The following is a 27,825-nucleotide window of genomic DNA, read 5'->3' on the forward strand; positions in this document are numbered from 1 at the left end:
ATGAAGCCCAAACCATGCGTACCATTGATGGTGTTCTTCAAGCATGCCGCCACACATTCATTGAAACCAGCAATGGATAAATCATCTCATGATCAAAACACACAATTAAATCATATAATCAACAATCTAAATGGCAAATACAATGGCTCTGATACCAATTGAAGGAGCGAAGGCATGGAAAACACAAGTTTATAGCATTGAATTCAAAAATTTTCACCTAGGGTCACATACATCATGCAATATTTATTTTTATCTATTTGATTTCAATGATAAACAACATATTAAAACACTTTTAATATGTTTTTTGGATATGTATTTGCCATTTAAGATTTTAAAATTAATCAGATTAATTTTAGAACCCTAGATTAGATCAAGAACAAATACACTAATCTCTTGATGCATTGCAGTGTATTTGTGCCTTTCGGATGCTTCTTCAGGACACCAGATGTTGTCCCTATTGCTTGTCCACACCAAGTTCACCTATGGCAGCCCTTGAACAGCTTCTAAAGCTTTTTCTATTAATTAGAAAATCAAGTTTTGCCTTTTAAGAGATTAAAGATATAAACAGGATACTAGAAACAATTTCTAGTATTTTTAATTCAAGAGATTGTTTGCTAATCTCTTGGAATTGGTGAGAGATGAAGAAGAAGAGAAGGGAGAGCTTATTGGGTGGCGGCACAAAGAGGAGCAGCTGCTTGTTGTTTTTTTCTTTTCATAACAACACTTATATAGGTAGGTCAACACATAAAACCCTTACTACATGTCACCCTCTGATTGGTTCTAGGTTTAATTGACCCAATCACATTGTGCCAAGTGTCAAACCTATATTTAATCTTAATTTTAATCATTTTACATGATTAAAAAATATTTGGCAAGCTTATGTGTAGTGCCATGTGTCACCATCTTATGGTGCCACATGTCACCCTGTGAAATGACCAAAATGCCCCTATGTCTTAATTTTGAGTTCTCAACCCAAAATAATTATTTCTCTTATTCTAATCAATTTATATCAAATATAAATCAATTAATTAATCTTTATTAATTAATTTCTCATTAATTAAATTCATATTTAATTAGGTGATAACTTGTGTATGTGTGTGACTTACTAGGCTCATCACTAATTTGGCAATGAGATATGATATCAACTCTTAATATCATCAGAACTCTTTCTTACCATAAATGATTTCTCTAAATTATTTTATGCACCTCATAGACCATGGTTAACACCTAGCATAGCATGCCATGGCCACCCAATCAGTAATAAGGTTTACCTTAAATGAACATATAATCATATGTTACCATGCACTAGAATCTCTCTGTTACAAAATCCCAACTCAAGCTGGAGTCATGGTTTATGTCAAACTCCATTTGCTATGAATATTATGTTCTCTTTTAATTTCAGTTCTTGATTAAAAAGATTTTCTCATCAGAAACTCTTTCTGAATAAATCTATCTGTCCTGGCCAGGAACTTGAAACATCAAGAACAATTAAATGAACATATGATTTTATCTCTATTTACTTAGAGGAACAGATTCCATCTTGATCAACACCTACCTCCATATATAACTAGTAGGAGCCAACACATGCCCATATACCCATACACAGTACAAGTATGAAAGCAGTATCAAACTCAAACCACCTATATACAAGATAACTGTGCTATCTCAGGTCTAAAGATTATATGCACTGATATGATTTATGACAATGTATTGACAAGAGTAAACTCCATGTGCTTGTCATAAATATCACTGGTTCGGCTTACTTATTATGTATAAGTGCCTATCATATTTGTTATACGGCATGAGACTCATCATTCCATCTTATTTATATCTCATATAAATAAATTGGGAACAAACATGAATACAATCTTTCTGGATAAGTCATGTCCTTAATATGAAGTATCCTCGATTGTGAACCTATTTATAATACTTTGTACTAGAAATATTGTCACTCATATTCTTAATAACTTAAGAATAGAATTTCTAACAAAATATCAATGGACCTTTTCTATTACACATAAATATATTATGTAAACGGAAAAGTGTAAATGCTTTTTATTAATAAAAACATGTACAAAATATATACTAAATGATATGCTCTAGGGTATACTACTAACAAAGGCACTCCCAAAGGAAGAAGACATAGGACTTTCCATGAAGGTAGCCATTGGTGAGACCAGTCAAATACTCAAATTATAGGGTTAATTTTATATATTGTGTGCCCATTGATTTTATATAAATGATTAAATAAATATAAATATATTTTATAAAAATATTTATCAAATTTTGTATATTATATTTTAAATAAATAAAACATAAATATTTTATAAAATTATTAAAATTTTAAAATATAAATTATTAATAAAAATATATTTTAAGTATATTATTAATTAAACTATATAAAATTAATTAGATTTAAATATTATTTTGATAATAATAATTAAATTTAGAATACATTTAAATAATTTAAAATAAAATTTGATTATATTTAAAATAAATAATTGAATTTAAGTTGAAGTTGGATTAAAATGTCTATCCCTGTTCTTCTTCTTCTTCTTCTTCTTCTTCTTCTTTTTTTTTTTTTTTTTTTTTTTTTTTTTTTTTTTTTTTAATTCTTCGCGTGGCCTTCGCTGCACGCTCTCAACCAACCCTTGGAAATTATGGCCACCGACAGCTCCTTCATGGTAGATTGGACAACTTGGACCCAAAATCTTATTCCTTGTCAAATTTGGTCTTGAGTAGATATTCTTGATTAATCATTGCAAGATGTTCTTGATGGTGATTTTACGAAATTATTTTTTTATTAAGTTACTTCATCTTAAATTTTGTACTCATCAACTTAGATCTCAAATCACAATTCTAATAATAATTATTGTGAAAATTAACACAAATAAAAAATATAAAATTTCAAATGGTTTAATAAAATTTTACTCCATAAATAAATTTAAGATTATAATAATAATTTATTATTTTATAAATTTATTTTCTTTTTCTATTTAATTATTATATATTAAAATTTTATATATATAATTTTATTTGTTGATATATATTTATTATATATATATATATATATATATATATATATTCAAAATTGAGAAAAAAAATTTACCATAATTAATTTCTCCTCACCTGCCTTACCATGACCACACGGCTTTTGTTTTTCTAGCCGTGGCCCTCACTGCATGCTCTTTTGTTTTTCTAGCCGTGGCCCTCACTGCAAGCTCTCCAGCAAGCAACTCCTTTGAAATTACGGCCACCGTTTTTAGTCAAATTCGGTGTTGACCGAATTTAAAGGCCATGCAAACCTTTTTTTTTAATCTTTCCAATAAATTCAACTATGATCTTCCTATTTAAATTTTAACTCTTATGACTAAATCCTATTTGAACTTGAATTCAGCACCGTATATGTTAAAATGCATTCAATTGTATGAGATATTACTTCTTATTTAGTATGGTATAATCAAAATTATAATTATAATTATATCATATATTTAATTATATATTAATTTTTTTAATTTATTATCAATTTATTATCATTATCACTATTCAGTTAACACTGTTATTATTACTATTATTCTTATATTATCATCATTCTCACCACAACTACCATCACCATCTTTTCATTAACACTATCGCTATCACCACCGTGACTATCACTTGACCACCATCATTATCACTTAGCTGCTACCACCTAGCCACCACCTTACCTTGTCGTCACCATCACTACCCAGCCACTACAGTGTCACTAACACCACTACCACTTAACTACTAATCCTATTTGACTATCAATTACTATAAACATTATCACTTATTATTAATATTATAAATAAATTAAATAATAAAATAAAAATTACTATCATATTATAATATTTATATTTTTATTTTATAATTAAATATAAAAATATAATGACAATTATATTATATTATATTATAATTTTAAGTGTATTATATAATTAATTATATTATCTTACATTATACTTTATCTATCAAACATAATCTTAATTCTAATAAAAACAAATTAGTTCCATAAAAATGATAAACACACAGATCTAAATCAAATCAAGTCAAGTAGCTTAATTTCAACTTTCTTCCATTCCATCACATTGGATAAATTTGAGTTTGGCTTGTTGCAACACCGTCAACTTTACTTTATGTGTAACGTGACCTGTTCTCATACCAAAGAATTTTCCAATATTTAGTTACATAAAATAAAGAAAATGCATTATCTATATACTTTGAAATATGTATAAGAGTTTGGAGATAAAATAAACTGGGTTTAACTTCATCTTAAAAATTATCTTACAAAAATTTATTCAAATTTTATGTATAACTCAAACACTTCATCTCAAATTAATGTAAGACAATAAGAAGAGGCAGGGGATTTCTTCTATTTTACTAGTTCCAGCAGCTTCCTACGAAAACTAATATATATGGAAACAGTGATTCTGCTCCTCACAGTTCTAAGCAACATATTAGTTCCATAAAATTGATCAACACTCAGATCTAAATCAAATCAAATCGCTTTGTTCCATCACATTGGATAATGGCCTCAAGGTTCAAATGGAAAAGAAAGAGGATGTTAACAAGGTTCGAAAACCTCCTCTAAATAATTAAAAACTTTCATTCATCGTATTGGATCTTATAATATATATGTATATGAAAATTAAATTCTTCCCACCGCGAATGCGAGGTGTCAACTTCCCATGACCACGATGTCACCTATAAAAGAATATTTTTGAGAGAGACATTTACATATTGATTATAATAGTTAGGTGATTACAATGCCTTTTCTCTTTCTGCTCATATTAATAAGAGAAAATTCTAATATGTATCTGGAGTACTAAAAGATCGGGCTTCTTATGGATATATAAATATAGTAATTCTTTGATTAAAAAAGCAATGAATCTTATATCTCGTGAGAAAATGAGCATATATTCTAAAAGCACACAATAATCTTTCATTAATAAGCAGTTACATACGAAATTTCATATAACCCGTCCCAAATTAAAAATAACCCAATTCCTTAAGTGTGACCATTATTCTGCAAAATAAGTTTGTAAAATTTGGAGTATTGAGTTTGTGGTCAGGTTTTCACATTAATTTACTATTGATAACAAAGCTCCTCTTTTGTCGTTTTACGTAGAATCCTGATTGGTGGAACTACTGGGTGCTCTTTGCATTGCTACTTATAAATAGTTCCATGCAGGCCAGTGCTGAGCATTGATTTATCCATTTTCAGCAGACACTCCCGCTGGGCATTGATTTATCCATCAGTTGCGACCAGTGTTTCCACCATACCCTCGTACTCGCAAGATGATGCCATTCTTCCCAGGAAGACCACTCGCCAATCACCATCCTTTTGCGCTCCAACTTCTGTTATCCACCTCGTTGTTGCTTTCTTTTTCTTATTTTTCTGCTTCTGCATTTGCTGCTGCTGCTACTTCTAGGAGTAGACAAGGACAAGAAGCGGAGGCACTTCTCAGATGGAAGAACAGCCTTCATGATCCAACTCATTCTCTGCTCGCATCCTGGAAGCTTGACAATTCCAACTTGCCATCTAATTCTTCTTCCAGCAGTCCCTGCAACTGGGTTGGAATAGCTTGTGATGAGTCAGGAAGTGTCACCCATATCAATGTCAGCAGTTGCAATTTAAGAGGTATGCTCCGTAATCTTGATTTTTCTTGCTTCCCCAACCTACTTGAGCTTGATCTCCACAACAACTCCCTCTATGGAACCATTCCATCTCGTGTCAGTAACCTTTCAAAATTGACAAGCCTTGACCTGAGTTACAATGATCTCTCTGGAAACATACCATCTGAGATAGGCCTTCTCTCGAGTCTTGGCTTCTTTTATCTGAACAATAATAACATGAATGGGTCTATACCTAAGGAAATAGGAATGTTGAGGTCTCTTGAATGGTTGACCGTTGGTGAGAATTCTCTCTTAGGTTCCATCCCTTTGTCGCTTGGAAATTTGAGCAAGATTTCATATCTATGGCTTAATGAAAACAGATTTTCTGGATTCATCCCCCGGGAAGTAGGAAAGCTTAAATCACTCATTGACCTTTCTTTGCAGCGCAACATTATAACAGGTTCTATACCTGCATCCCTTGGGAATTTAAGCAACTTGAATATCTTAAATATCTTTCAGAATAGAATTTTTGGATCCATTCCATCCCATCTAAGTCTTCTTTCAAAACTAACACAGATTGCCTTGAGCTCCAACAATATATCTGGAACCATTCCACCCCCCATCAGCAATCTCTCAAATCTCATATATCTTGACTTGAGTTCCAACAATCTCTCTGGAACTATTCCTCCACCCATCAGCAATCTTTCAAATCTCATACGCCTTGACTTTAGTTCCAATGATATATATGGTAATATTCCATCTGAGGTAGGCCTGCTCTCAAATCTTCGCTACTTAAATGTGCAGAAGAATAAGATAAATGGCTCTATCCCTCAGGAAATTGGAATGTTAAGGTCTCTTGATCAGCTAATTTGTGGAAAGAATTTTCTTTCGGGCTCTATCCCTTTGTCTATAGCAAATTGGAGAAATCTTTCACATCTATGGCTTAATGAAAACATGCTTTCTGGATCCATCCCTCAAGAGGTAGGAATGCTTAAATCACTAACTGACCTTTCTCTACAAAGAAACATCCTAACAGGTCCGATACCCGCTTCCATTGGAAATTTAAGCAACTTGAATATCATAAATCTATTCGAGAATGGACTTTCAGGACCTATACCCCACGAAATAGGAAAACTCAGATCCCTTGGTCAGCTGAGTCTTAACAATAATAAACTTAGTGGCCAGATCCCTCAAGAGCTGAATAATCTTACATCTTTAAAATTTTTGGGATTGAGTTACAACAATTTGTCTGGCTGCCTACCTCCAGATATATGCCTCGGAGGAAAGCTTAGGATTTTGACCGCAAATGAAAACAGTATCAGAGGTTCCATTCCCAAGAGTTTGAAGAACTGCACTAGTTTGGTCAGGGTAAGGCTGGAATGGAATCAACTTGAAGGAAACATATCAGAAGATTTTGGCGTATATCCGCAGTTAAATTAAATTGACCTCAGTTACAATAAATTGTATGGTGGGCTATCACAAAATTGGGGGCACTGCCAAAATTTAACAGTCTTGAAAATTTCTAGCAATAGAATTTCCGGTAGCATACCACCTGGGATTTCCGAAGCAACTCAATTGCAGGTGCTTGACCTCTCCTCCAATGAACTGGTAGGAGAGATCCCGAAAGAACTGGGAAAGATGCCATTACTGGTTCTCAAGATGAGTAACAATATGCTTTCAAGCAATATTCCTAAAGAACTTGGAATGCTATCAGATCTAGAGCAGCTTAACCTGGCAGCAAATCGTCTGGGCGGATCTATTCCTGAACAACTAGAGAAGTGTTCCAGGCTGCTTTTCTTGAATTTAAGTAGGAATACACTGGGCAATAGCATTCCCTTCCAGATTGGCAATTTACGCACTCTCCAAAGTCTTGACCTAAGCTACAATATGCTTAGAGGAGAATTGCCGTATAAGCTTGGGTTCCTTCGCAGCTTAGAAATTTTCAACATCTCCCATAATGAACTTTCAGGCTCCATCCCGTCAAGCTTTAGTGAGATGGTTAGCTTGACATCTATTGAAATATCCAACAATCAATTGGAGGGTCCTCTCCCCAATAATCCAGCATTCAGCAAGGCATCAGCAGAAATGCTCGAGAACAATCAAGATTTGTGTGGCAACAACAAGGCTTTAGAGGCCTGCACCATGACATCTAGAAGGAAGCACAGCAAGAAGATAGTGTTCTTAATCATGCCACCTGTTTTCGGCATTGTAATTCTACAATTTGCCACGCTTGGAATACTTGTTCATCGCAGAAAGAAGAAGAACAAAGATAAGCCAATAGAAGTACTCAACGAAAATTTCACAACAATACTGAACTATGACGGAAAGATGGTACATGAAAGCATCGTTGAGGCAACCGAGGAGTTCGACTCCAAGTATTGCATTGGCGTTGGAGGAAGTGCGAGTGTTTATAAAGCTGAGCTGCCAACAGGTCAAGTTGTTGCGGTCAAGAAACTTCACCAACCTGAAGAAGGCGGGATCAATCTCAAAGCTTTCACAAGTGAGATTACGGCTTTGGCTGAAGTGCGACACAGAAATATTGTGGGGTTCTTTGGGTATTGTTTGCACCCAAGGCACTCATTTTTGGTGTACGAGTTCTTGGAACGAGGGAGCTTGGCTAAAGTACTAAGAAATGAGGCATCAGCCGTAGATTTAGATTGGATTAAGAGAATAACTATCATAAAGGGTGTGGCAGATGCTCTATGTTACATGCACCACGAATGCTTTCCTCCTATAATCCATCGAGACATATCAAGCAATAGTGTTTTGTTGGATGCGGACCACACGGCTCATGTGTCTGACTTCGGTACAGCTAGAATTTTGAAGCCTACCTCTTCCAAATGGACTTCATTTGGAGGCACATTTGGGTACGCAGCTCCAGGTATACAATTCTTATATTCATGCACTTTTTGCACCGTAATGAGTAATTATTTCATACATTATTAAGAATAGCATTGAGGGCCATTAATTTATTTCCTTTGTAGAGCTTGCCTACATGATGGAAGCAAATGAGAAATGTGATGTTTACAGCTTTGGAGTAGTAACATTGGAAGTGATCATGGGAAGGCATCCAGGAGATCTCATCTCGTCCTTGTCAATATCAAGGGCCCATCAAATTCTATTCAAGGATGTAGTGGACCAACGCATTCTTCCTCCTCATGGTCAAGCAGCGGAGGAATTGGTTAACGTTGCAAAGCTAGTATTTGCTTGCCTTGATGCCAGTCCACGCTCTCGGCCAACCATGGAACAAGTTTCTCACAAGATAGCAATTCGAAAGCCCAACCATACAACAAGTCTCTCACAAGATGTCCATTCGAAAGCAACATTTGCCAAGGCATTTGACACTGTAAAATTAGCAGACCTGTTTGATTGTTTGCGTCCTTAATTTCTAGTCTTCGTAATCTAGCCATTTGCTTTTGGATGTATCCAGTATTTCCTACTAGATATATAGGATGTAGGAGTCCATGAAAATCAATAAAACTAATCAGTGAAAATATTAATGGTCGACTCAACTTTATCATCGCCAACTCTGCATGTTATTTTAGACAGAAAATTGAACAGGAAAAAAAAAAAGGCAACAAAAACTTGAAAGGACTTGACAGGTATGTTACTGATTAACTAAATTGAAAAATGATCATGACATGAGCTAGTAACAGTGGAACACAACTCACAATAATAGAATTTTATTAGACAAAAACTTGTAAACACCATAGAAAAAGGCTTCTAAACTTGTAGACTATGTCCAATGCTGCCGAAATTGAATTTCGGGCCAACTTAGCACATAAGAATTCCAATCAGCTCATTTAAGCCTAAATTACATAGCACAGGTGATTCGCGCAAAAGAAATTAAAGAAAAAAAACTCATGGACAACTATGAACAGGTGAAATCACAACACTGGCAAAAAAAAGACAAATTCATCCTCATGTTCTCAACAATTTCAACAAGGCAAATCACAATCAACTATCACCAAATAAAGGCTTTCAATATATCACAAATAAACAAACAACAATCAAAATTTTCCCATAAATTCCAAAAACTCTATTAAAAACCAAAAATAAAAACACAAATCAAGGCTTCCCTTTAATCATAAGCCACAAAAACCCAAAGAGTATTACAGGACTGCCTAGGTGGAAGTTTCATCACTTCATTCACAATGAGATGTGCTGGCCACTCTCAATTCAAGAACCTAGCTAGAAATTGTAGGGTTGCAACTCCTTCCTTCTCTGCTTCTTTTCTCTTCTCTCCAATCAGATTCAACTGATGTCTTTGCTCTTTGTCTTCAATCTTCACCATAGCGAAAAAAGTCTAAGTTTTAAAAAGAAAAAGAAAATTTTATGTAGTGAGTCTCGTAGTTGTAGGAGGGTCGTGGGCATCATGACTGTAAAAGGAAGGGGAAGCTGCAGGGGCTTGGGAGTCCTGACTGCAGAAGGAAGGGGGAACTATGAGTATTGCAATGACAGTAACAGAGGGAGAGGACTAAAGAGGGGTCACGATTCTGAATTTTTGTTTTACCTCACACTTCTTTGCAGTCAGTGTAACACAGATGAGGGTTTTTGAGCTTAAATGATCTGATTGGAATAGTTGTGTGCTAATTTGTCCAAAAAGCTCAATTTGGATAACATTGAAAATGGTCTATATGTCCAGGTGCCAAATTGAACTTTATGCCATAAGGAAAACACCATCCTTCCAAGCATATCCCTCCAAACTACTGCTCTAAATGAATAATTCCGAGGCTAAGCTAAAAAGCAACAACCAGATAACAAAGATATTCAAAACACAAAATGCATTAAACAGCGAATAATCATTTAAAGGACCAAAACATTGAGAATTCCTGCCTGTAACCCAAAACCAAACAACAGGTTATCATCAACCAAAAAAAAAAAATTAAAAATAAAAGCAAATAAGCAAACAACTAAGCCTCGTATAAACCAGTTATGGAGCCAGAAATACACAATAGAAAGCAAAATAATTCCATCTACAATGTTTTTACTTCTAGTCCCATGTTCAATCAGCACTGACACTAATCACCACAAATACAGAAATCCACATATCTAATATGCTTCATTTTTTAATCAAATGTTCCTCAGTAACTAAAAATCGCATTTTAGTAATATCAGATAGACCTGAAACCCCATAAAACCCACATATATTTTCAGGCGTATACAATACGGCGAAAGCAACAAGGCAATAGTAACTTCACAATTCAATAAAAGCATATAATGATCCAAATGACAAATAGTTTCCAAGCAAACCCTTCTTTTCTTTTTCTTCCTCAAAATTCCTAAGATAGAAGAAAAGAAAAGGTACATAGTCAGTGGCAATAGGGAATAGAAGAAAAGGTACATAGCCAGTGGCAATAGGGAATAGAAGAGGATCAATTGATGTCGGAGTCATCGAAATCGTCCTCGAAATTGTTGAAGAAATCAGCGTCAGCAAGCTTGTTGTCGACGTTGATGACGCCCTCACCGAAGATCTCGAGTGGGTCTACGTCGTCCACGTCCATCGCCACCGTCGATCCCTGCTCCTCCATATCGGCAAAGAAGTCCATCTGCATCGGCCTCATCACCCTTTCTTAGCTTCTAGAAAGGGATTTTCTAGATACAGTCGAGCAAAGGCGTACATAAAACCGTAAATGAAATGCGACGTCGTTTAATTGGGAGGAGATTAAGACGACACCGTTTAATACATGGATTATTCGAATTTTATTTTTTAATGAATGAAAAAGATGCGCCTTTTTAGTGTGGAATCGAAGCAAATCAAAATTGAATTAATAAAGGGTATAACGAGAATACGGCAAATGGAGGAGCTACGTGGCACTGGTGCGTCTGCTATTTGTAGCGGCTGCAATTGCAAATGGAGAGCGGTGGTGCTGGCGGCGGCGGAGGTGGTGGTGGTCTCCTTCTGTTAACAAAACCTGGCTTCATCCAATTTCATCAAAAACCTCTTTTTCCATTCAAAACATCCAATTTTTACTCCTATTATATTTTTCGGAAATCAAACATTGCTATTATCACACCCGCCACCACCTCCGCCAGCTATAGGCGCTGGGACTCCAATGCTGAATCCGTTGGGTCTAAGAAATTCAAATTCAAGTTTCGAGACAAGAACAAAAAATATAGGGAAAACGGTGACATGGAAGAACGAAATGAAGAAGTAGAAGATTACAGAAGGAAGGGCAAGAAGCGAAGGTGGTGGTTGGATAAGCCAACGGGTATGGTGGAAGAAGAAGAAGAAGAAGATGCTGGAATTTTGGAGGAATTTGTTGATAGTCTTTGGATTTTTAAGGTAGTTAATTTTTATCAATTGTTTTTTGTCCTTTATCTATGTACTATATTAGCTCACCTTAATTTATCCTGCTAATGTGTTTGCGCTTTCGTTTTAAAGTTAATCGTTCAACAATTCGTTTGAAAATAAGTGTGCTATTTTACTTTCTTGTCTTACTTGGAAGCATAAGCATGTCTTCTTTTGTGTTGGAAATCATAGGATGGGGGTTGTGCTCTTGAGAAAATTTTTTTGAGTTTAATAATTAATAATTTTATAATCAATTACACTTCAATGTACCCAGATCATTGATTATGAAAGGGTTGATGGTAATTACAGATTTTGTTAACAAAATGGCATTTTGGCTGCTGTGGCCAGGTATTTGTGCTGTCTTGAACAAACAAGATTCTCCTACTTGGAGTTGGCACCTTTTGCCATTGATGGTAAAGTTATAACCATAAGGAACTTCATGTGCTCTGTTATTCCTCTGATTAGGCTCCACTGCTTGATTTTCCCATATTATTCCCTTTTTTGTTAGATAACCTGTTGGTTGTTAAGGTTTCACCCCAACCTTAGATTTTTGCGTGCACACAAACTCACTCTTGTGCAGTCATTAACTAGTGTAGTGTAAGTTTTGTTCGTTGAAGAAGGTTTGTGATACTGCTGCAGTGCTGCTACTTTAGTGTCCATCGAGTTTCAGATGATGAATGTGTTGAGCTATTTGGATAATCAGTTTTATTTGCTGCAACATTAATTTTTGAGAAATTACATATGTGCAAAAATATGATTTGGCATTTCTATTAGAGAATTGAATTTGAAATAGTTCCAAAATGTCTCAATAGTTTTTGCTCATTGGTCAGTGCAGTTATTCAAATCGTATGGTTGGGCACTTCCACCCATCATCTTATCTTGGCTGATAGCTACTGGCCCCAAAGCTTTCCTTATGGCATTAGCCCTTCCTCTAGGGCAGTCAGCCCTAACTTTTGTGTTTGGAAAGTTGTGGGGGAGCACACAAAGTAAGCCAAACTCCAAGGCCAGAAAGAAGAGGAAACCATTTGGCAGCTCTTCCAGCAATGTTGAAATGGATGATGAAGAGCTAGAAGAAAGGCAGAAGACCAAGAAGGGAAATAAGGAGTTTCAATCTTGGGTAGTTAATGGTTCAGTTAATAGGGACAGCCAAGGCACACCCAATCTTGGTGGATGGGATGAGCTAGATGAAATGGAGTCCATGCAGCAACCATCTCAAAGAGCATGTCAGACTCAAAAAAAATCTTCAGCAAATGGCAAACTGGGTAGGAGAAGGAGAAAAAGCAATGCACCCCTACTCTTGAGATTGTTAGTTGCTGTGTTCCCATTTTTAGGTTCCTGGATAAAGATGCTTTAGTGATTTCTGGTTTTCCCACACTGCAAGTTGTGGTGCATTAATTTGACAGGTGTGGCTGGTAATACTGAGCACATTCCTTGCCATTGGATTTCAAGGGCTTATAGAATTATTAAGTACACCCTAATCATCGTATTGGTGGCTTCATATTGCTATGTAGGGGTGATTTTTCCATTATTTCCATAAATACCACGTAATTGAGATTTGCATTTGACTTCTCATGACATGTTTTGTCCATTCTTTATGTGTGGTATTTGTGTTTTAGGCCAATCAACTTCTTCCCTTAGAACTCAATGATTCCATTCATTTAAGTCGCTTGTAAACTCGACTTTCTTAATCTTGAGGGTAAGAATGCCTATTAAAAGTATCATAGATTTACTTATTTTGACGGAAAAGGAAATTACAAGTTTAATCATTACGTGTTTAGTGCAGGAATTTTTGATCTTCCCTATCAAAATTCCTCAGAAAAATCTGATTATTTTGTTACCCTAGCTCCAGCAACTCAAGAAGATATCGGCAGGGAAGGGGGTTACTCTGTTGGTTGATTAGTTAGAAGTTGTTATTTGGCCAATGATAGTTGAATTAGAATGAATATAAAGGGATCGAGTCGCAACCAATGGAGATAATCGATGAATTGAATACATTTACAGTCTTCTCCTTTCCTCTCAATTCTGTTTCTACCCTTTTCTCCCCTTATTCCTTCATCTCTCATTTTTCTTCCCCTTTTCCTTCACTTTCATTCTTACCAAACAGGAGTTAAGACCTCAAAATCCCAAGGTCCTAAGAGATTACCAAAGACTGAAAGTCTGAATAATAAGTTTAAATAATCTCATAATATTATCTATGCCAATGATATCATTGTAAATTTTTCCATTTCCAAGTTCCATTCCGAGAAAATACCGTTTTTAATGAGTGAAGGGACATATAGAAAAATATCATAAAAATGTGTTTCAGTGCATACTTGCAGACTTTAGAGATGGTCGATATACACAATATTATTTCTATGCTCAAACCCATGACCTCATATCATAACTTTGCTACTACACCAAAGCCGTTCTCCTATAGAAAATTATCAAACTAGCCAGAAAAAATAGCCTTATTTAATGATATCCTACCGTGGATGAACTAGCATCCTGATTCAAATTAAAACTCTTACCGTTTGATTTAAAAGTCACTCATTCCAGTAAAATGCTCCAAGTTAATATCTGCTTCTGTTTGTTTGGAATTCAAACTCTAAGACACTAGAAAAAGAGATGCTCTCTTTGCTGTGAATAAAAATGTTAATTTGCAAGCCCCAAGTGAGTAAGGAAGAGGGTGGATGTGCAGAATAGGTGTTAATTTCTAGAACTTCGTAGAAATGTTGCTTTCATTTACCCAAGGATAGACCCACGAACATAAATTGACCATACACATGAAATGATCAAACATAAATCTAACGTAGTCCCATGATTTCCAATCAAAGACAAGCCATGATCAATCCTGATTATCCTGATAAATTACATCCAAGGGGGCTTTCTCAATTCGTTTTTCAAAATCTTCAAAAATGTTAGTTAACACTGATAAAGATCAATGAACCATCTAAAGAATGTTTGAACTACATTTGAGAAAGAATTCTTGCTGCCTTCCACAAAAGAAAATGTCAAAAACATAAAAGAATCTGTTTCTCAATTCATTTTTCAAATTCTTCGAAAATGTTAGTTAACGCTGATAAAAATCGATGAACCATCTAAAGAATGCTTTAACGACATTTGTGAAAGTATTCTTGCTGCCTTCCACAAAAGAAAATGTCAAAAACACAAAAGAATCTGTCATCGAGCAAAGAGCTGTACTCTGTCAATGTAGCAAGCAGAAGCAGGTTCTTGGAGACAGCCACAAAAGCTCTCCTCGTCCTTGGGGAATGATTTGGGTAGTGGATGGTCAGGAACAATACCAACCTACATCATAGAAATACAAAAGTAATGAGAGAGGCAGACATGCAAGCAGAGCCGGATGCACAGAATCACAACAGACCTTGTCAATATTAGTGTGAGAAGGGGTCTCATAACGAGCAACTGTAACAGCTAAGCCAGAGCCATCAGATAGCTGAAAAACTGATTGAATCTTGCTGCATTATGGGATAAATTCACCCATTAGAAATAAATAATATTATTCATAAATGCCGTAGAAGCAGAAGCAGATACCCTTTCCCAAATGTGGGTTCTCCATACAACACAGCACGTTTATTGTCTTTCAATGCACCAGCTAATATTTCACTTGCACTTGCGGTTCCCTTATTTACCTGATTGGAACTCAGAAGAAAGAGATGTCAATGGAATAAAAATTTGCTGATCAAAATGTGGAAGTCCACGCACGTATTTAACATATAAACTCTTTACGAATAAAGTCCAATGCCCAGGCATATACCCTAGGAGAGAATGTAATGATAATTTCTGGGACTTTGGGTAGTGGAATGATTAGCACTAAGCCTGGAATAACAGTAAGAAGGAAGGGTACAATTTGCAGAAGCATGAATAAATTGAAAGATGTAAGTTTCTTTAATACATAATTTATCAGAAATTGAGAAAGAGAGAGAAGAGTTTGTGACTGCTGAATCACACGGACTGAGTAAAGCCTCAAAGCATTCTCTCAATTCCATGATGCTAAGCTATGGCAATCTAAGAATTCAATATATTTCATACCAGCACAGCTAAGGGTTCTGAAGCTGCAAGTGCACCACTTCCATCCGCATCATATATGTCCCGAACGCCACGGCTATCACAAATATACACAATCACTCCTTTTTCTAACCTGAATGGCAATAGCTAAAATTAGTAGCATGGGATGACTTAAGCCAGATAGAGAAAGCAACAATCCGTTATTTGGAAGATTAGCATCCACATCACATATAATTTATTATCTTCATTCTTGATTCCAGCAATTTTAACACAAGTACAGAGAAAGAGAAAGGTCACAGTAAATATCCACTGCCTTGTACATAAATGATATCCAAACCAAAATTCTATGGAGTTTATTGTTAAGGATCAGATCTGATAACAGAGATTGGAACTCAGAACAGAGAAGAAAGATGAGATGAGAAGAGAAAAGAATGAGATGGGAAGAGAATAGAGAAATGAGATGAGAAGAGAAGAGAACAGAGGTTTAAAGAAGAGAAGAGAGCATATTATTGAATTGAATCTTGAATGAATCCATACAGGTATGAGCTGACCCTTTATACACACAGCAGTAACTGCTCTCTAACAGATTCAGACATCCAAAACTAACTCTATCAAACCTGAACTATTTTAGGAATTTCCCTCCAAAAGCAGTTACACTACTTTCCTAACATTCCTTCTCCTTTTACTATAATATGTAACAATACCCTCCGCAAGAGAATCTTCTTGTCCTCAAGAAGAAGAGAACTTAAGAAATTGAGCTAGGACGAATGATTTGAACCCCCATGTAGCTTCTTCCGCTGGAAATTATCCCACTTAATAAGGCCCTGAAGAATTTGCAAATTATCCCTGGTAAATCAGTTGATGCAGCAAAAGTATGACCAGAATTACTGCTGAACATTCCCTTCCCATGCAACAATTTACATTGAGAACTGGTACAGTGCAGCAATTTAGATTGAGTGCCCAAATCATTGATTCCTTGCAATGTAACCACCTGCCCTGCATGCTAGAAAGTAATTCTTGATTGCTGAAAATCAAATAAAATGGAGTTAGATGTCCTCAACCAGTCAACTCCCAATATAATATCAAAACTCCACATGTCTAATAGCTTGAAGTCAAATACAAAAGAGTGTTGCTGCATTCCCCATCTAAAGTTAGGACACATGCTGCTGCTAGAAATTTTCCTGTCTTCAGCTACTGTCACAGCAATTGCAGGCCCTTCAATAATAGGTAACTTCAGCTCTTTTGCCACTCTTGCACCCAAGAAACTGTTGGTACTACCACTATCTATTAATATCAACAATTCCCTGTTCTTATGCTGCCCAATTATCCTTATAGTATGAACCCCATGACTGCCTTCCATAGCATGCACTGACAGAGCAACTTTTTCAGATACAGCAGGTACTTCTCCTTCTATAACATCATGCCATTCCTCTTCCCCCTCATCTATTCCTTGTTTTTGCATCTGAAATACTGAGGCATCATTCTCTTGCAATTGCAGGGCCATGAGAGTTTTCTGTTTACATTGATGGCCAGGAAAGAATTTCTCTCCACACGTAAAACAAGGTCTGGGTTGTCTAATGGTATTTGAATTAGTGTAATCGGTGGAAGTAAATTTAGTTGTAGGTTGGTTGACAGAAGACTGACTAGTGGTAGGTAAGGTTTTCTGCACAGAATTTGGTTGTTTTAAATTGGCATTCTAGTCTGTTATAGGGGGTTTAGGAGCATAAGGATAATTCTGAGTAGGTTGATTAGGTTTATAGGTAATAGGTACTGAAGATGAAAGGATATTAGATCTGAAATCACTTTGGTAGGGTCTAGAATAAGAAATTGGTTTCCTGGTAGAGTTTATGAGTTGCTCTTGCAATCTTGCAACCTCAGTAGCTTGAGAAAGATTCACGGGCTTCATCATCTTAACCATAGGTCTAATATCATCCTTCAACCCCCCAAAAAAACTTGACAGAAAATAAGCTTCTCCAAGATTAGGCATCATCATTTCCAACCTAATTCTAATATCTTCAAATTTATCTTGATACTCCTCAAGAGTGTTTTCTTGCCTTAACCTCATGAATTCTTCAACTACATCCCCTAATCCTTCATCCCCAAACCTGCCACACAATTCCCTCTCAAAATCTTCCCAAGAATGACCTCCATCACCCTTAACCCAGTTATGATACCATGCATCAGCCCTTTCTATCAAAAATAAACTTGCTATTCCCACCATTTGATCCTTAGTGTTATGGAAAGTCAATCATTATATTATTTCTGTGTATATTCTGTATTCTGTATTCCTATTTAGGATTTCTTATTTAGGATTTCTTCCTAATTAGTATAACACAATTATAGGAATCAATTGTATATAAATACTCATGTACAGATTAATTGAAATATATGAGAATCATCTCTTTCTACATGGTATCAGAGCAGGTCATCTATCTAGGGTGATTATTTGTTCTCACCACCCAGCTCAGGAGAGACCTTGGCCGCCGATCAACATTGCAGTGTCGCCTCAATCCCCTCATTCCACCCGATCCAAGACACCATTAAAGGACTCGAGGTTTGGCTCTCGGATCCTATTTCGGTATTTGCTTGATTTGTGATTTTGGATTATTTTGTTACTTTGGATTAGCGTGTCGGTTAGTTTTCTTTGTCTCAACAAATGGCAGACAATAAGAATGTTATTTCTGATGTGATTCCGATGATGACTAAGATCACGGAACACAAACTGAATGGTTCGAATTATCTGGAGTGGAGTAATAGGGTCTATTTGCGTAGCATTGATAAGGATGATCACCTTACTAAAGATCCACTTCGATGATACACAACAAACTTGGCTAAGGGAGGATACTCGGTTGTTTTTTGAACTCGATTCACGGTGAGGTAATTAGTTTAATTAATCGAATTTGTTAAGGAATTGATGGATTACTTAGATTTTCGTAAAGGGAATATCTCGTATTTATGATGTTTGTAAGGCATTCTAGAGAAAGAGAATAAGTCTCTCACGGCTTATTTTATGGATTTTAAGCGGGTATATGAGGAACTTAATGTATTGTTGCCTTTTAGTTACGATGTGAAAGTTTTATGAGTTTTCTGCCTTCCTTCGTAGTATGAGGCGCTAAATCTCGATTCTTTCGAGATTTCCTCTTTGCATGAAACATTCACGGGTCCTCAGAGTACCCAATCTTCGAGTGCTCTTATTAGTAATCCAAATGGACAGGTAATAGAAGAGGAAGTAGAGGAGGAATGTAATGGAGAAGCTAGTTCTAATCAGGACTCAAGAGGAGTCATTTGTTATTATTGTCATGAGCGCCATACAAAATATAATTGTCCGCAACGAGGAAAAATATCACAGATGGCAAATATGGCGACAAAGGATTCTCTGATATCTTCCTTTTTGGTATCCGCAGAGGATTTTGCATCTCTAAAGCCTACCCCTATCACTGCGATCTAAATCCACTACATGCCTTGTGTCTTCCTCATCCAAATGGGTTATTGATGATCACATGACAGTAATTCTAGTCTTCTATCTACTTTCTAATCCCACTTCCTCAATTACTTTAGCCGATGGTTCTACTTCTTGTGTCATGGGTTTCAATTTCTTTGTCATCATTTTGTGTCTACCAAATTTCTCTTTTAATCTACTGTTAGTAAACTTACTCATACCTTAAATTGTTCTATTTCTTTTTCGATCGGTGTTTGTTTGAGGATCTTAATTATTGGTAGAGGACGTGAGTCGGTGGTCTCTACATTCGAAAAATCATGTACGCGATCGCTTGTTTGCTCCTTAACACCTCTTGAAGCTCATTGTAGATTGGGTCATCCTTCTTTGTCTACCATGAAGAAGTTGTGTCCTCCTTTATACTAGAATGTGAGTCGTGTCGGTTGCAAAACATCATCGTTTGCCTTACGTGTCTAGAGTCAATAAACGGGCTTCATCCTTTTGAGTTAGTTCATTCGATGTTTGGGGTCCTTGTTACTTCTAAACTGGATTTCGTTATTTTGTTACTTTTGTTGATGATTACTCTCGTGTTACGTTATATTTAATGAAGAATCGTTCTGAGTTGTTTTCTATCTTTTGTGCCTTTTGTAATGAAATAAAACTCAATTTAATATTTTTGTGCGCATATTAAGAAGTGACAATGCTAAAGAATATTTTTCAGCACAATTTCAGTCTTATATGACACAAAATGGCATTCTTCATCGATCTTCTGTGTGGATACCCCATCCCAAAATGGCGTGGCGAAAGAAAAATCGGCATCTTCTTGAGGTAACTCGTGCTCTTCTTTTTGGATGAAAGTTCCTAAACACTTTTGGGCGGATCGGTTTCTACGGCATGTTTTTGATCAATCGTATGCCTTCTTCTTAATGGGGATATTCCTTATCGCTTTGTTCCTACAAAATCTTTGTTTCCCGTTGAACCCCGTATTTTTGTTGTACTTGTTTTGTACGTGATGTAGTTACTAAATTGGATCCAAAGTCTCTCAAATGTGTCTTCCTTGGGTACTCCGGATCCAAAAAGGGTACCGTTGTTTCTCTCCTACTCTTAATCGTTATCTTGTTTCTGCAGATGTCACATTTTTAGTCCACTCCATTTTTTCTCAATCATCGTGTATGAGAGTCGGGGAGGAAGATGATATCTTAATATACCAACCAATGTCTAGTCCTCTCTCACACCTATTTCTTAGTCTCTAGACCTACTCGGCCTCCGTTGTTCATGTTTATTCCAGAGATTGGAGATTCGACTCGGATCCTCCACTACTTCGTTGGGAGATCCTCATGCGATCATGATTCTGATCTAGACTTACCCATTGCTCTTTGTAAAGGTAAACGTTCATGTACTTACCCTATCTCTTCTTTTGTTTCTTATAATCAATTGTCTTCTTGTTCTCGGTGTTTTGTTACTTCTTTATACTCTATTCCCATCCCTAAGTCTCATCTGTGTCTTTGCCCGCTATGAAAGAGGAAATGGAGGTTTTAGAAGCTAATGGTACATGGGAATTGTTGCCTTTGCCAACTTGTAAGAAAGCTAATGGTTGCAAATGTGTATTGTAAATCTGATGGTTACGTGGCTAGATTAAAAGCACGCCTTGTAGCAAAAGGATATGCTCGGACATATGGGGTTGATTACTCGACACTTTTTCTCCTGTAGCTAAACTTACTGCTCGCTTGTTTATCTCTTTACTACATATGATTGGCCCTGCACCAATTGGATATCAAGAATGCCTTCCTTCATGGTGATCTTCAGGAGGAGGTGTATATGGAGCAACCACCTAGGTTTGTTGCTCAGGGGGAGTTGGGTAAAGTTTGTAGGCTTCGGAAGTCTCTTTATAGCTTGAAACAAAGTCCTAGGGCCTGATTTGGGAGATTCAGTGAAGCAGTACAGGAATTTGGTATGCAAAAGAGTAAGTGTGATCACGATTTTATAAGCAAGGTCTAATTCTCTTGGTAGTCTATGTGGATGACATTATCATCACCGGGAGTGACTCTGCAGTATTTCATCTCTTAAAACCTTCCTCCAAACCAGTTTAGGACCAAAGACTTGGGATTATTAAAGTATTTTTGGGTATTGAAGTTATGAGAAGTAAGAAGGGTATTTTCTTGTCTCAAAGAAAATATGTTCTTGATCTATTGATGAGACAGAAAATTAGGTGCTAAGCCTTGTAGTGCACCAATGACTCCAAATTTACAGGGATAGTGAGTTGTTTGAAGATCCAGAGAGAGATTGGTAGGAAAATTGAACTACCTTGACATTGCTTATGCCGTTAGTGTGGTAAGTCGGTTTATGTCTTCCTTGCTCATTGGGAAGCCTTGGGACAAATCTTGTGCTATTTGAAGGAGCTCGGGAAGAGGTTTGTTATATGGTTTTCATTGGCATTTATATGTTGAATGTTTTGGATCTAAGGTTGATAGGAGGTCAACCTTTGGATATTGCGTTTTTGTTGGAGGAAATTTGGTGTCTTGGAAAAGCAAGAAGCGAGTGTAGTTTCTCGATCTAGTAATCCGAATACTGAGCCATGGCACAATCGGTATGTGAGGTAATGTGGATATTTCAATTACTAGATGAGACAGGTTTTAAGACCCAAATTGTGGTGTGATAATCAAGTCGCTCTCCATATTGCTTCTAATCCGGTATTTCATGAGCGGACCAAACATATTCAGAGTGATTGTCACTTTGTTCGTGACAAAATTCAACAGATCATCTCAACAGGACATATCAAAACTGGAGAGCAGTTAGGAGATATTTTCACAAAAGCTCTGAATGGAGCTAGGATTGACTACATTTGTAACAAGTTGGGCATGATTAACATCTATGCTCCAACTTGAGGGGGGAGTGTTATGGAAAGTCAATCATTATATTATTTCTGTGTATATTCTGTATTCTGTATTCCTATTTAGGATTTCTTATTTAGGATTTCTTCCTAATTAGTATAACACAATTATAGGAATCAATTGTATATAAATACCCATGTACAGATTAATTGAAATATATGAGAATCATCTCTTTCTACACTTAGGAACCCCATATACCTCAAAATACTTGGTACATTTCCTTAGCCAAGCCCTAGGTTCTTTGCCATCAAAAGTAATCAACTTAACTTTAGGCAAAAATTTGGACATACCTTCAACTTCAGTTGCAGATCTAGCACTATTAGCCCCTCTCTGACTTGTATTAATTCAACTTCAGTTGCAGATCTAGCACTATTAGCCCCTCTCTGACTTGTATTAATGTTCTCCCTTGGCACAGGAAGAATTCCCCTTCCTCCAAGAGTAGCCATAGAAGTACCAGCCTCCTCATTGCCTCCATGTTGGTTTTCTCTGGCCTTCTCAGCCAAATTTGCACCAAACAAGGATCGGAACTCCTCCAGAATAATTTTCCTAGTATCAATTGCAGATTGCTTGATTTCCTTCCTTAATTCTATTGCAGATTGCTTGATTTCCCCACACAATTCCTCCTTATTCTTCTTAAAATCCTCCTGTAAAACCCTAACTTGTTCCTCCAACTTTGAAACCTTAGATTCTCGAGTAACTGTCCCAAATCTAGTCATCTTGCGACACTCCAGATCTGAAATTGGCTGGTTCCCTCACGCTACAGGCTCTGATACCAAATTTTTAAGGATCAGATCTGATAACAGAGATTGGAACTCAGAACAGAGAAGAAAGATGAGATGAGAAGAGAAAAGAATTAGATGAGAAGAGAAAAGAATGAGATGGGAAGAGAATAGAGAAATGAGATAAGAAGAGAAGAGAACAGAGGTTTAAAGAAGAGAAGAGAGCATATTATTGAATTGAATCTTGAATGAATCCATACAGGTATGAGCTGACCCTTTATACACACAGCAGTAACTGCTCTCTAACAGATTCAGACATCCAAAACTAACTCTATCAAACCTGAACTATTTTAGGTATTTCCCTCCAAAAGCAGTTACACTACTTACACTACTTTCCTAACATTCCTTCTCCTTTTACCATAATATGTAACATTTATCTCTGAAAATTTATTCTTACTAGCATTTTACAATAACGCGGAAATGTAGAATATATATTTACCAAAACATACATAACATATATTTAATATAAACACCTCTAGCCATCTTATTTAACTTACCAAATCTTGGTAATCTCAATTCCTTCTGGAAATAGACCACCACTGCAGCAAATTTAAGCTTTCAGACAAGCTGCCAGCCAAGTTTAAAATGTAGATTATTGAAAGCTAATCACCTATTGTCTCGAAGGTCTAACACAAAGGCATTAACATTATTACTCCGTAAAGCACCAATAGCTTCCCTGACAGCACCTACAAAAGAAATAATTGTCAATGAGCATGTTGAATGAATCAAATTTTGTAAATTCAACATCTAGCACATGCAAACAGAAATGGGGGTTTGAGGGAGGGATGAGAGTCTGCTAGACACTGGATTCTATTCCACAACACAAGGTCACTCAGCATGCATGTTCATTATTTCTATGGCTTGAAGTGATTGTCACAACAACAGTAAGGAATAAAATAAGCAAAATCTATTCCAACCTTTTAATTTCATCACTGTTTTAGTTTTTATCTGAGACTCGCACAGCGAAATTAAACTAAGCACATCTGATAGGATATAGTGCATGAATAGGAGAATAAAATAGGAGGTTTCTTCTCCAAATGTAAAAGCATAACGCATGTGATATACACATATCTAGTTAACAATTACTTGTTTTCTAAAATTGCTTATTTTTCTGCATATTTTTCCTACAATCATCCTTGTTGGTTTTTAAACATATAAGTCTCTTGTAGATATTAACTTCTAACAGAGTAAAAGTAATTGACAACAGGTCAACTTTGCAAGAACAACAAAACTACAAGGTTTAAAATGTCAGATTGGAAGTCCAAGAACCAAATAAAAATTTTATGGGGCAATAGAATCAGAATACAAGTTTCCCAAAAGTTGCATATCCAGAAACAGCTCATTCTAACCACTGTTAATTTATAAGTCACAACACAAAACAAGTCATAATAGATACTCATGCTGAGCCCATGCTAAATGTAATTGGTCTGCAATTTAAACATATAAACATCAATACTTACGATATATACATATTTCAAACATTTTCTATGTCCAAACACATTCAACTTTCTCTAAAAGATTCAGATACCCAGTGCATGTGTTTATTACCAGCAAATTTATATGAAAGAGTGTGTAATCTGCAACATTTCAGTATAATTCCGGAATGATTCTATAATAATTATTAAAAAAAAAAAAGAAGCTATCTCAAACCACCTGAAGCATTTTGGTTGAATGATGATAGTTTAATATACCCAATCCTAGGAGAATCCTTTCCTGAGCCAGGAATTTCACAGAGTCTTGACTTCACTGGATTTAGAGATACCCTTTCTCGACTGGAAGCAGCAGTTGGTTAGTTTAAAATGCACCAGAATATAATGGTGATATGAATAGTCCCATTGTAGCCCAATTTACAACAGCAAAGCATAATGAAGAACCTCGGTAGAAATTATTAGAGGAACCAAATTTCTACCAACAAAAAAGGTTCACAAGCATTAAATAAGAGATAATAAAGCAGCAATCTTACATCAAAGCAAGATGCTTTACTTCAGGTCCACTGCGAACAGTCAATTCCACTGAACTTCCTTCAGGCCCCCTACAAATCACCATATTAACTTAGGCAACCAATACATAAAAATAAAGATATAAAAGATCATAAAGGCTCAATACTTCTTAGTTCTCCAAATCAATGCTTTCCAAACTGTACACTTAACAATGACAAGACCATGTAGCAACAATACCCATACATATAAAGTGATATATGAAATGCCTGCAAGTCTAAGCAATATAATTTCCAAATTAATTAGCAACCTGTGAACTCAGAAACAGGCAAAATCATTTATGCGGACAAATTCAAGTCAACTAAAGTTCAGTTCCAAACCAAAGATTGGCCACATGAACCCTTTTCTTTAATCCTATCCCATCTAGAGTGGCGTTCTCAATGAGATGATTAGAAATCAAATGCTACTCTATGTCACTGTCACTCTCCCATTTTCCATTCAAGTCCTTCCACTTGAATGCAATCATTGTCTCCCACTGATGCATCACATTAATACCTGTATTGTTGGGATAATACCTCAACTAAAGGTAAGGCTTAAATATTTGATGAAGCACCAGATATGTCTAATAAATCTTTCAAAGACTAGTTCAAAAAAAAAAAAAATCTTTGACGGCCTTTATTTTCTTAATCCCTGGTGGCTGAGAAATATGAATGGAATTTCAGTTCAGTACAAATATCAGACAATAAGAATAAACTAAATAGATCGATTTGCCAGCTTTAGGTGACTTATAAGTCAAGATACTTACTGCAACCGGTCTGCTGCATCATATATGCCCATACTTTCTGTACTTGTATCATCTATTGCCAAAATAACATCCCCAGATAGAATTCCAGCCCTACTAGCAGGACCTCCTGGAGCTGCTGAAATAACAACAAGTCCAGCAGGTGATCCATCAGAACCTATAGGATAGCCTATTGAAAGCCCTACACCAGTAAGAGCACCTTGTGTTCCAGACTGCCTTCAGAGAAGATGGTAACAGATTTTATATAAGAATGTCAAATTTACACCTTATGAATAGCAAATGATATATTTAAATTTGTATACTAGCTTCCACAATATTGAAGGCAAAATGCAATAGATTACGATAATAAAAGACCTCGTACCCGCAAACTCTTAAACTTTTCAGGCTCTAGAAACCGAGTGAAAGGATCATCCAATGATGCAAGCATCTTCCTTATAGCCATGTCTGCTTCCAAAAAATACCACCAATAGGACTTAGTTAGAATGGTGGTGCATTAGAGGGCTGCTTTAACTACTAGAAATGAAATGAAACAAAGATTCGTCATTAACTGGCTCTGGGTTGAAACAGTCAAAATAATTATCAGAAGGGCTAAAACAAGTCTGAAAGGTATTACTGAGACATTCATCAACAACATGGAAAGAAAAGACTGATGCTTGTGAAATGATCAAGCTGACAATATTTTAAACATATTTCAGAAAAGAGCATCAGTTCACACTAGCTTATAAAAAAATTATTGTGTATCTCTGCTTGTACTTCTATTTCACAAAATCACAATGTGCATTAATATACAAAACCAAAAATATTCATTACTGAGTTCTGCAAGCAACAGTTAAAAGCTAGCTATAAAAACATTGCGTAAATTCAAGCAAGAATTTACACAGCATATGGATAGGGGTCAGTACGCTGACACAATTTAACAGGTCTTGTTGCAAATGTTTGGGAGAAAATACAGACGTCCATAGATTTGTGTTTGAGTGCACATAAAAAAAATAAATAAAAAAATAAAAAAAAAAAAACCGCAAAGTTTTAGTTTGATGCACATCAAACTAAAGAACAGAAGTCATACACGTCTCGTCTCTCGTGTTCATTGGTTCATTCCGCAAAGCATTTTCTCTATACCTAAACCAACTCTGTCCATTAAAAGTTTTATCAACATAAGCACGATCAATCGTTCTCCACGCCTCGAGGAATAGAAGATTCTCTTCACTGAGCGCCCCTAAATAACACAAACAACAAGAATTAGTACCAAAATGGAAACAACCATTCATCAAAGAAAAATCATTTACTGCACTAATCAAACTACACTCACGAGAGGGCGAATTGCTGGCAGCAAACGAAACTGAGGTAACAAGCAGTACCGTAACAACCAACCGGACAAAAAGAATGGACGCATGGTTTCTAAAATTTTCGGCACAGTTCATTACTCCTTGTCGGCTTCGGCGAGACGAGAGGCATTTCCGGATAATCCGTATCGGATGAAGCAACAAGAGCTCCTGTCTAGGAGCGAATGCTTCATAGTCACTGCAATTTCTACTCCTGCAATTCAAAGGACGCCATAATCGAGCTTCTAGAGCTCGTACAGTTAGGGATTTCGATTTCCATTGCAAAACCTAGATATCAAACGTCCAATCAGAAATATACATATAAGAATCGAAATTGGATGAGCAGAGCATGTAAGGAAGTAAGTTCGGCGGTATGGAAAGTGTACCTGAAAATTAGTGGAGCTGAGAAGAAAACGAGGGCTTCCGTTAGAAAGCCGAGTGTGAAGAGAGGCGGAGAAAGTTGCAGAGCTTGCAAGAACCACCATGGCAACGCATAGCATAGGAGACGATTTCAGTTACTCATGTTTGGAGCGTTTCCTTTTCCACTATCCTTATCGTTATTTATTATTCTAGCCGAAATTCCCGCACTTCTAATTTTTGTTATTTATATTAACTCCATCTCAAAGTCTAAATTAAATATTTATATCCAACCTATAAAAATGTTGAATTAATAAAAAAAATTGTAAAAATAATTATATTATGATTAAAACGAAAAAATGAGTGTATTTTT

General features: G+C 36.1%; 5 protein-coding genes across 7 annotated transcripts; 3 read left to right on the plus strand and 2 right to left on the minus strand.

Annotated features, from left to right (window-relative positions):
* The first annotated feature begins 5,313 nt into the window (after positions 1–5,313).
* Positions 5,314–7,071, plus strand: LOC131179366 (probable leucine-rich repeat receptor-like protein kinase At1g35710). The gene has a single exon (XM_058146187.1). The coding sequence runs from the start codon at positions 5,314–5,316 to the stop codon at positions 7,069–7,071; it is 1,758 nt and encodes a 585-aa protein (XP_058002170.1).
* LOC110657524 (MDIS1-interacting receptor like kinase 2) lies at positions 6,939–9,117 on the plus strand. The gene is made up of 2 exons (XM_058145228.1): positions 6,939–8,512; positions 8,616–9,117. The coding sequence occupies exons 1-2, from the start codon at positions 7,270–7,272 to the stop codon at positions 9,014–9,016; spliced, it is 1,644 nt and encodes a 547-aa protein (XP_058001211.1). The 5' UTR covers positions 6,939–7,269; the 3' UTR covers positions 9,017–9,117.
* A 1,805-nt stretch (positions 9,118–10,922) lies between these two features.
* Positions 10,923–11,241, minus strand: LOC110642505 (small acidic protein 1). The gene has a single exon (XM_021794588.2). The coding sequence runs from the start codon at positions 11,193–11,195 to the stop codon at positions 11,007–11,009; it is 189 nt and encodes a 62-aa protein (XP_021650280.1). The 5' UTR covers positions 11,196–11,241; the 3' UTR covers positions 10,923–11,006.
* Positions 11,242–11,377: 136 nt separating this feature from the next.
* Positions 11,378–13,483, plus strand: LOC110657522 (uncharacterized). Its single transcript, XM_021814763.2, has 2 exons — positions 11,378–11,917; positions 12,759–13,483. The coding sequence occupies exons 1-2, from the start codon at positions 11,486–11,488 to the stop codon at positions 13,275–13,277; spliced, it is 951 nt and encodes a 316-aa protein (XP_021670455.2). The 5' UTR covers positions 11,378–11,485; the 3' UTR covers positions 13,278–13,483.
* A 1,428-nt stretch (positions 13,484–14,911) lies between these two features.
* Positions 14,912–27,685, minus strand: LOC110642508 (carboxyl-terminal-processing peptidase 2, chloroplastic). 3 transcript variants are annotated; one of them, XM_021794594.2, is made up of 13 exons: positions 27,482–27,684; positions 27,083–27,383; positions 26,840–26,989; positions 26,135–26,217; positions 25,777–25,985; positions 24,998–25,066; positions 24,688–24,806; positions 23,645–23,720; positions 23,532–23,573; positions 15,953–16,061; positions 15,455–15,552; positions 15,285–15,378; positions 14,912–15,208 (listed from the first exon to the last, which is right to left on the minus strand). In XM_021794594.2, the coding sequence occupies exons 1-13, from the start codon at positions 27,593–27,595 to the stop codon at positions 15,083–15,085; spliced, it is 1,590 nt and encodes a 529-aa protein (XP_021650286.2). In that variant the 5' UTR covers positions 27,596–27,684; the 3' UTR covers positions 14,912–15,082. The 3 variants fall into 3 exon arrangements, 2 of the variants coding, with proteins under 2 accessions (XP_021650286.2, XP_058001212.1); XM_058145229.1 differs by having other exon boundaries at positions 27,083–27,340; positions 27,482–27,622; XR_002492466.2 differs by lacking the exon at positions 15,455–15,552 and having other exon boundaries at positions 27,482–27,685.
* Between the last annotated feature and the right edge of the window lie 140 nt (positions 27,686–27,825).

This window comes from Hevea brasiliensis, chromosome 4 (assembly GCF_030052815.1).
Source record: "Hevea brasiliensis isolate MT/VB/25A 57/8 chromosome 4, ASM3005281v1, whole genome shotgun sequence".
Lineage (NCBI taxonomy): Eukaryota > Viridiplantae > Streptophyta > Magnoliopsida > Malpighiales > Euphorbiaceae > Hevea > Hevea brasiliensis.

Excerpts from the sequence above, each read along its gene's own strand:
- LOC110657522 (XM_021814763.2), top strand. The coding sequence starts at position 11,486 with ATGGAGAGCGGTGGTGCTGGCGGCGGCGGAGGTGGTGGTGGTCTCCTT. Across the intron at positions 11,918-12,758 it reads ATAGTCTTTGGATTTTTAAG|TTATTCAAATCGTATGGTTG; the intron begins GTAGTTAATTTT and ends TGGTCAGTGCAG.
- LOC110657524 (XM_058145228.1), top strand. The coding sequence starts at position 7,270 with ATGCCATTACTGGTTCTCAAGATGAGTAACAATATGCTTTCAAGCAAT. Across the intron at positions 8,513-8,615 it reads ATTTGGGTACGCAGCTCCAG|AGCTTGCCTACATGATGGAA; the intron begins GTATACAATTCT and ends TTTCCTTTGTAG.
- LOC110642508 (XM_021794594.2), bottom strand. The coding sequence starts at position 27,595 with ATGCTATGCGTTGCCATGGTGGTTCTTGCAAGCTCTGCAACTTTCTCC. Across the intron at positions 26,218-26,839 it reads GAACACGAGAGACGAGACGT|ACATGGCTATAAGGAAGATG; the intron begins GTATGACTTCTG and ends TTTTGGAAGCAG. Across the intron at positions 25,067-25,776 it reads GATGCAGCAGACCGGTTGCA|GGGGCCTGAAGGAAGTTCAG; the intron begins GTAAGTATCTTG and ends GGTGATTTGTAG.
- LOC110642505 (XM_021794588.2), bottom strand. The coding sequence starts at position 11,195 with ATGAGGCCGATGCAGATGGACTTCTTTGCCGATATGGAGGAGCAGGGA.
- LOC131179366 (XM_058146187.1), top strand. The coding sequence starts at position 5,314 with ATGATGCCATTCTTCCCAGGAAGACCACTCGCCAATCACCATCCTTTT.